The 9,263-nt window shown below is 40.2% G+C and overlaps 1 protein-coding gene across 1 annotated transcript; it reads right to left on the reverse strand.

The window, feature by feature from the left end:
- Positions 1–1,329: 1,329 nt before the first annotated feature.
- LOC307139753 (tudor and KH domain-containing protein-like) lies at positions 1,330–9,062 on the reverse strand. The gene is made up of 5 exons (XM_079838847.1): positions 8,691–9,062; positions 5,132–5,259; positions 4,607–4,752; positions 2,424–2,506; positions 1,330–2,339 (listed from the first exon to the last, which is right to left on the reverse strand). The coding sequence occupies exons 1-5, from the start codon at positions 8,791–8,793 to the stop codon at positions 2,269–2,271; spliced, it is 531 nt and encodes a 176-aa protein (XP_079694973.1). The 5' UTR covers positions 8,794–9,062; the 3' UTR covers positions 1,330–2,268.
- Positions 9,063–9,263: the final 201 nt, after the last annotated feature.

Genomic DNA, 9,263 nt, shown 5'->3' on the forward strand with positions numbered 1-9,263 from the left:
GTAGCCGTATCTCAGAACTCAGGGCAGAGCACCCGGCTAACGATAAGCCTAGCTAACGTCATAGGTATGACGACAATACGATATTATTGTAAATTATATCACATAAAAAAGCGGTAGCTAACGTTAATTGAATCGAGGAAATAGCTGTTTTTTTTGCTCCAAAAAGCTTGACTTACCTTGAATTTAACAATAAGCTTCCTTCCATCAGACTCGCGTGGTAGCCAGGCGTCCCATTCAATGGCGAGCTCAGTTGACGCAAGTGCCCCCCCCCCAAAAAAACTCTCCGGTTCTACGCGATTCACGTAAATGACCAATTGACCAAGAAAACGGCGATTGTCGCTGAAAAGTGACAAAATTTATTCCATATGTGAAATTTACTTAAACAATATGCGTGCAAAAACTTTTTATTCAGTGTACTCAATACCTAAACTTAATAACTACCTTACTATTAATAAGCAGTAATTAGGAGTTTACTGAGGCACAAGTCATAGTTAATAGTTAGTTAGTAGTGAGAATTGGACCCTACATTTTTTAAAGTCGGCATGAAACGGTAGTTGCAATTGCTCCCCCCCCCCTCCTATTGTGATGTATATCCGAGTGAAATGGCTTCTGAAATTAGAAAAAATATAGGGCGGGCTTGATCTCGTCCTTAGGGAATTGATTGGATGGTTGGAAGTTGCTTACAAAATGGAGGTAACGAACCCTAGCGCCATAGCACATGACAGAAAGAGAAGTGACGTTGTTTCGAGGGGTGGGGGGGAGGTTAATGTTTTTGATTAAAGATGAGGACACATTAATTAAATAATGAAGTGCACAGATAAATCATTTATAATAAACATTACAATATTACATTAAAAATAAGAATGAAATCAAAAATTGACCATGGCGACTTTAACGCCGTGTTAGCGTCAGGTCAAAATCACAATACATAAAATTTAAATTATCATAGAAAACATTTTAATTTGACATAAGATAGAAAATCTTAAATACATTTGGGTGATACATTCTGAAATATTCCATGTAAACATTTCTGGAAAAAAAAGCGTTTTCTAGTAGTATAATTACAGTTTAACAGTCAAAGGAACTTGACACGAGAGACATGAAGAACTTCACCTATCAATAAACCTCATGTGTAAGTCTCGAGTGAGCCAGTCGGCACGAGTCAAGACGACTTGGTCATGTCTTGATATGAAGTTATGGAAGACTTTTTATACTGGGGTTTTTCAGGTCATCCTGACATGAGTGACGGTCATGACGGTTCATTGTATAATTGCCATCATGTTTGGCAAGAGTGTCAAAGTTCATTCATCAGACTAGCATCCGAGGTATGAAAAGAACATCTTTTTATTGGTTGAAACTTTAGAACAAATCCTTTTTTTTTTTTTTAAACAAACACAATGAAAAGCATGAAAAACATATGTTGAACAGGCACCTCTTGGATATGCTGCAGTTTGAGAACGTTACGAGTGTTTCAAACTTTGGCCATGAAGTTAAATATATGGCTCTTCAGGCGTTCTGTGCTTGAATCCAGCGCACAAATCACTTGTCGTGACGTTTCAAATCTCGTAATCGTAACTCCTGCTTCCAATTTGACTAGTTTTCAAGCAATACAATCTAGGGCATCATTTCCTCAACTACACATGCATACACATTTTATTCATAATGCGCTTTTCTTAAACCCAAAGCGCTAAGATATGAGGGAGAGAAAGGCCTGAGAAAAACTGCACATCCATTATCTGCACAGAAAAGTCCAAAACACACCAAAAGATATGGACGTTTTTTTTTTGTTATTCTTGTCTGCTCATGAAAACATTGTATGTTATAATTACTGATTTATCTTCTTCAAATTAACATTATTTAAGGCATAATAACATGCTATGAAATCAGGCTAACATCCAATAGCAGAAGACGTGAAGTGTCCCATGTTGACTGCACTGACGCTGGGACAAATCTGCATATTCAATTAAACAAATAATGATTCAGGTATGACCCAAGTCAACAACAACCTCTCAAATTCTTAGAAATAACTAGACATTGTATCTTAGAACTCCTAGTCTCTTTTAATATGAACTAACATAATTATGAAACATCTAAACCAAAAATACAATCTATCTTGTAGCAATGTACATTGAACAAAAACTGAGTGAAAGTAAAAATACATGCAACTACTAAATTTGCATAGTTGTAGGTACATATGGTAAATTATGTATGAGGTCACAGAGAAAAGGATCAAGTGAACAGACATTTTTTGTCTGTAGACGTCATTTCCTAACGGTAACAGGAAATCAGATACTTCTCCCACTCTAAGGAGCGTTGTCGTGTTTGTTCTTGGACATCACCTGGGAAATGGCATCAGAAATGTTACTATAAAGAACATGCATTGTGTCATCTTCCAGTTATAGACACTTAAAGGTGCCACTCACTTCTCTTCAACCCCTTGCGCTTGTTACATCGGTGTATGGCAAATCTATTCTGAGCAAGTCTCTCAGAAAGAGAGTCACCTCTCCTAAAGGAATCAAACACAAAAGGACAAACGTTAGAAATTATTATTGATAAGAAACGTCTGAGACTGGGAATTAGAAGCCAGGAAAATGCATTTCAGTCAAGTCTAAAGGGAAAGGACTCACAGCCGCTCCTTCATTACATGCTTCTGAAGTTACGATCACCTCTGCTATGACCTGTGAGTAAATGAATTGATGTCTGATTTTGTGAGACTGTGGTGGGTGGACCTCGATCCCTCCCTTAGAAAAATGTGTCAATTTAAAAGTTAAACTCATCAATCTGGTGCACTTTGAAAGTTCAATTTTAAGAGCGCCAACCCATATTCAGTGTGCAAATTCAACAAAGAAAAAAAGTTGGTGAATTGACATTACATTCACACTGGTGTATCAGGAAGCCAAACAATTAAAATATAATAATTTTATTAGGGGCCCAGAAGACACCTATTGTAATTCTTGGCGTTCTTATTCTTCTTTTTCCGCTCTTGAGTCTATGACAGCTCATAGAACAGCTTGTGGGAAAGTTATTAAATTTCGCACACAGATACAGGACAGTCTGAACAGCCACCATAGCAAATTTGGAGTCTCTAACTCAATCCCTCTAGCGCCACCAACTGTCCAAATTTGCACTCACATTTTTGCAAATAACTTTTGAACCTTAAGGGCTGGAAACTGTTTTTTTTTTTCAAGACACTTCAATCGTCATTTTCCATCATGAAAATTATTCCACCATTTTGAACTTCTTTGAACTCCTCCTAGGCAATTTCTTCGGTTTTCCACGAAAACTCAACCAGATCATCTTCAGACCATGCCGACAAAAAGTTATGGAATTCCAGTTGATTCGTAAAACTGTTCTCGAATAACACGTGGACGAATTCCACCAAAATGAACGTGAGGCTATATCTCTGCAACACTTTAGTGTATACTGACAACCTTGGTGTGCGTTATGATAACCATGACCTGAGGTTAACTGCAGTTTCGGCACAGTGCCACCTAGTGGTCAGGAGATATGAAAAATGTATTTATTTGCTTATAATAATTTATTTCTGAGCCCAATTTTCCCTTATTGATCATTTTGCGCGTCTGACATTTTGAATTTTGTCTTAAAATGCTATACATTATGAATGCATTGGCATATCATAACGAAACTCGCCATGTGTCTTCGGCACCATGCCTTGACACTACTCAGTTTGGGGCAGCGCCACCTTGTAGGTATATATAATGAAATATATTTAAAAAAATGCTTAGAACTTTTGATTCAATTATTCTATTGTAATGAAACTGGTCTTAATAGGTTAATTGGGTCATGCCGAGAACTTGGTATCCATAATTGGTATCTAAGTCAGCCAAACTTGTTGTTTTCAGACAAAAAGTAATGGATTTTGTGTCGATAGACAAAACCGTTTTCGTAGTTGAGGCATGATACCTAAATGACTGCATCTCTGCAATGCTTTGGCACAATGACACCAAACTTTACATGTGTCATTGTCACTTCATTCTGACCACACAACATCAATTTGGTCACAGCGCCACCTATTGGTTGAAACCATTAAAATCAAATGAATAGACTGTAAATAAATGTACTGCTCAGTGAAAATTGCAATATCACCTGATAGCATTTCGGTACTTGGGACAACTGGACATTATTGACTAAGTTAGTTTCCTGTAAACAAATACTAAATGCATTTATGATTTTTCAGCCATTTTGCCTAAAATCATCTTAAATGTCTTCAAATGTTCGTTGTTGCAGTTGAGGATAAAGCCATATTGAGATGTTAAAGAGGTTTTATGTGATAAGTTTAAATGTACTTTCGGTTCATTATGAAACTGTGGCGGGACAGATTTGACTATGACGGGCCACAGTCTAGTTAATGAACACTGGATGTTACAAACAATAAATCAACACAGAAGTGTTTGCCTATTCCAAAATGACGGCTGGCACAGTCCACAGCATGCACTTTAAGATTCATTCAAAGACTTGGAAATGTGAGGGGAAACTCCATAATAATCAGTAAGTTTGTAACCTTCTTGGCACTGGTCATATAATTAGCAAGGGTCAACAGTAAAGCTTCTCAAAATCTTTTGAACGTGAATGGCAACGTCCTTACCTCATGGCACCAATCTTTCCCTTTTCCATGAAGAGCTCAACTTCTCCTTCTGGGTAAATCCTGGCATAAAGTGTCTTGTTCTGCACTTTACTTCTGAACCAGCTGATCGCTTCAAAAGACCAGGTTTCTCCATTTACTGGCCTCACCTATAACATGCAAAAGTTGAAAAAGTTGGAAGGAATGTTTTAAGTGTTGTTCAATAAAACCATGATTACTTGCTTTTGATTATTTATTTGTATCAGTTATTATTGCCTTATTTTTTATCATATATGTATTTGAAGTCATTTTAAAGGCTATTGTTCACTTAGATCTATCTAATCACTTAATTTAATAAAAATAAATCAACTGATTACTCGATTACCAAAATAATCATACATTTCAAAATGCATCTGCACCGTTTTGCATTGTCACTTTGTGATTTTCCAGTCATATTTTGTCGTTGAAGATTTCTTAAATATAGTGTTGAAACATCATCTCGTGAACCCACCATCATGTATCAAACCCAAAATGAAAACAGTCACCCACGTTTGCCAGAGAGACCTGCAGTGCTTGCACAGGTCTGGATGCGATTTCTCCACTCATTTCCTTGATGTCCCGAAGAGACACGCAAGCGTCATCTCCGTAGTCAATCCTCCTGACATCCACCTTAATGTCTGAGCAAAAAACATCAAAGACTACGTTTACCAGCACACTCAAAATGGGATGATTATGAGATTCAGCCAATACTGTGATTAAACTTTACCTCACGTAAACAATGCTTCATTCAAATTGTTGCGCTTAAGCCATAACCTAGTCAAATGTGGCATATTTTAATCATGTAAACACGTTAATGGCATTATTCCACAGTGCAGGGCTCCAGAGTCCAGACTGCATTTTGCAACCTTTTTTCCTGCTGGTGCGACTACATTTTGTTTGTGGTCGCACTGGTGCAACCACAACGGTGCCAAACATGAAACATTTTCCTCCAGTGCCACCATCTGTAGGACTGCTCTCAAACGTTAGTCTGGAGCCCTGAAGTGCACACGTGCTTGAGACGAACGCGGATGATGTGGTCAAGCGGTAAAGACAACATCACATTTTTGGGCTGCTGAAGAAACGAGTTCCCGTTGACCACATTGTGCAACATGAAAGGTGAACTATGTAAGATTTTTGCAGTAAAATATCCAAAAACCACTAGGCCAGTGTTATATATTTTGTTCAGTTGAGTACTTAGAATATCCCAAATGTTTCCAACTATTTGTAAATCGTGAGAAATTGCCATTTTAACCAAGGAACTGGGACGTGTGAGCTATGCATTTGAGGGAGTCGCCTATCGATTGCGTCATATCTGCGTCACCCTCGGTTTCCGGTTTTATTCTGCAGAAATGCTTTATGCTGCGTTCATACCAAACGCGAATTGAGCGTGTGGCGCGAGTGATTTCAATGTTAAGTCAATGGAAAGGCGCGTTGACGCGCGTCTGGAGGTCCCGCGGCGCGAAGGACGCGAATCCGCCTCATTCGCGCGTCCAGTTCGCGCGAATGCCGCGAATTGAGCGTCTTGCGCGATACGCGCGTTACACGCGAATGGTGCTTTTGTGCATTCACGCGTTTGAAGCGAATTCGCGTCTGACGCCCGAGTTGAAAAATTTGAACTTTGGCGTCAATTCGCGCCGCGTTAACCAATCAGGAGCCTGCTCGCTGCTGTCACGTGGTAAAGTGACGTGTATGAGAAACCTTGCATAAATTAAAACCAGTACTATTGTGTCACAAAATGTAGTTTTAAGACGTTTTCAGGTGGGAATGTAGTTGTTTAAAGCTCAAATCTGTGGTTTATTTATAAAGAGAGCGCCTATTTAAAAAAAATAATCTTGTGTTTTTGGAGTTGTGAGATCCAGGCTATCACCGGGCAATCACTGCTCATAACCCCAGCGAAGGCAGCCTTTCCTCGGCCAGTCCTTCTGGCGTCTGCTGCTGGCTCTGATGTCCTGTAGTGGTTCGTCTTGTGTGGATCTAACGGGCGATCTTTGCTCTCATGAATATATAATTTGTTGTCTGCCAAATCGTTTTGACTGAGGGCAAAGAGAAGTTTCATAACTTTATATTTTAAGGATATTTAAACATACATGCAGTGAAGATAATGTAGGAGTTGCCTGGACCACATTTGTGTGGCTATTAATGCTTAATATATATGTTTAATGAAAATGAAAAGAGGCAGAGTGGTGTTTTATGACATATTTCTCCTGGAGTGCCTTGAACGCGTGTCAATTTCGCTTCCAGCCCTCGATTTCTAAGCGCGTCCAATTCTCTGCTGACGCGCGAATGCATTCAAAATGTACGCGCGTGAAACTAGACGCGGTAGACGCGATTTTGACGCTCAATTCGCGTTTGGTGTGAACGCAGCATTACTCTTACTGCAGTGTGAACAAGTGTCATAGCAGCCGCCGAGCGAACGTCATGATTTCCTTTTCAACCCACTATATACGATAAACAGAGTTGCGTTACCGCACACTCATGACTGGAAAATAGGAAGTGGCGCCGGCGACTGTGCCATAATAACAGTCCCGCTCTTCAATCGCTCCAGCGGCCTTGCTCAGCTCCACAACACTCAGTCCTGCTCTGCTTCACTACAGTACCGTTAATAATCACATCAACATGATTTCTGCCCGAGTCCTATCCCGATTCTTTCCCACCGGCTGTGAGGTGAAGACCACATGTCCCAAGATTCTGCGCTCAAACGTGGCGTCATCAAACTACACCTTTGTTTTGAACAGGCGACCTCTAGCGTGGGGAAAAGTTACATAGTGCAGCTTTAATATAATGCAGTATTTTGAAAGTCGAAAACATCCGAAAATACATTTTATCCCCATCACCAAAAAAAATCCAAGATGTCAATAGAAATGTAGTTATTGGCGACGCCACTTTGTAAAGAAAGACTATGCGCCTGTAGACTTAATACATAATACGAACGCGTGTGACAGTTTTTTTTCATAGATGTGTATTTTTGTTGTTCAAAAAGTTGTCGTTTTCAGGCCCCCAAAACACTGCTGTCATGTAAATGAATGGGCAAAACTTGAAAACTGTAGTGTAAACGGCCCGAAAAACTTTGTATTCGAGGAAACAAATATTGTATGCGGGTTCATTATTTGTGCTGTGCGTTGGGGTGGGGGTTATACTGGTAGACAATTAACCAGTAGAAATGAGTCAAGCGGTAGAGATTTTGGACTATAGTCTTTATCGCAGTTACGCTCATGCGACGTTGCTGTGCTAGCCGTCACGAAAGCTTATCGTTTGCATGCGTTTTTAAAGCACAAAGGTCTAAAAACAGGTGATTTTAAACCTTTATGCGCATACAGACTGTTTCTCAGCGCTGTCTGAGAGACAAGCAAACAACAGTGGTCCAATGGCCAGTCCAAAAATAGCCCAATGCGATTTTCTTCATTGGGCGGCCGAATTCTCCACTGAATTTGTAAACAGACTGTAAAAAAATATGGACGTAGTGTCCGTGACGTCACCCTAAAGTTGGCCGTTGCCATCTTGGCAGTGCGTCAAAGCGCGTCACTCCCGGATAACAGAAATTGGGAAAAGAGGCGGGACGTTGGTAGAGCTGAGGTGACGACTAACAGACAGCAGACAAACGGCAATCCACCTGTCACTCAATCGCCGAATTACAGCAGTTTGGCGGTTTGACACGCGATCCAAATCATGATTCAACTCATTGATTCATAACGCTTCGAAGCTTCATGAGGCCGTGTTTTGAAATCGTCATCACTATACAAGTCGTTATTTAGGGTTTTTTTGCGCACAAAAACTATTCTCGTCACTCCATAAAGTTATTGTAGAACCACTGTAGTGAGATGGACTTTGTAACGACGTCTTTAGTACCTTTTAAGGGTCTTGAGAGTGAACCGTGCCATTGTGCCAATGGAGGCCTTTCAGAGCCATCAGATTTCAACTAAAATATCTTCATTTGTGTTCTGAATATGAACGGAGGTCTGACGGGTGTCGAATGACATGAGGGTAAGAAATTAATGACAGAATTTTCATTTTTGGGTGAACTAACCCTTTAATTTTTGGGTGAAGTGTGCATTAACCAGCGTCGTCTTACCTCTACTCAACTGACATATTTTGATGACCTGGCCACGGCACCATAGCTCTTGCTTGGGAAACCACGCCATGACATAAGCCCCAATATCTGGGATGCTATTCATCTCTGCAAAAGATCTACTGCTACTCCTACTGCTTAAAGAAAACAGAAAGAGAGACACTAGTACCTGAACTGTACAGACACAGCAACAAAAACTAAAGAAATGCCGCACTACTCAACCACTCACAGCATGTTTTCAGACAGTTCACACAGATCTGTGTCCTTGTGTTGGATGAAGAAATTGTTTGGGTGGACAACGTGGGTGATAACAACTGGGGTCTCCTCAAATTTGCGACTCTGAAACTCTGGGATTCGGACATGTGCGCCGTCCCCATCTTCAGGTTCATCGGTCAGTGTGCTGGAGCCTTTACACGACTCCTCTTTCAAGGGTTCGAGGTTAGCAACTTTCCAGTCATCTTGGAAACGAAATTCGTCCATTTCATTTGGGAATGGCTCTGTCGTAGAGTGATTCGCATCCGAGAAAATATTCCCAGTGTCCCACAATTCACTATTTGTGGTAATCATCCAGTTGTA

Source organism: Gobio gobio, assembly GCF_949357685.1.
Source record: "Gobio gobio genome assembly, chromosome: 16".
NCBI lineage: Eukaryota > Metazoa > Chordata > Actinopteri > Cypriniformes > Gobionidae > Gobio > Gobio gobio.

Excerpts from the sequence above, each read along its gene's own strand:
- LOC307139753 (XM_079838847.1), bottom strand. The coding sequence starts at position 8,793 with ATGAATAGCATCCCAGATATTGGGGCTTATGTCATGGCGTGGTTTCCC. Across the intron at positions 4,753-5,131 it reads TGCAGGTCTCTCTGGCAAAC|GTGAGGCCAGTAAATGGAGA; the intron begins GTGGGTGACTGT and ends TGCATGTTATAG. Across the intron at positions 2,507-4,606 it reads GGAAAGATTGGTGCCATGAG|GAGAGGTGACTCTCTTTCTG; the intron begins GTAAGGACGTTG and ends TGATTCCTTTAG.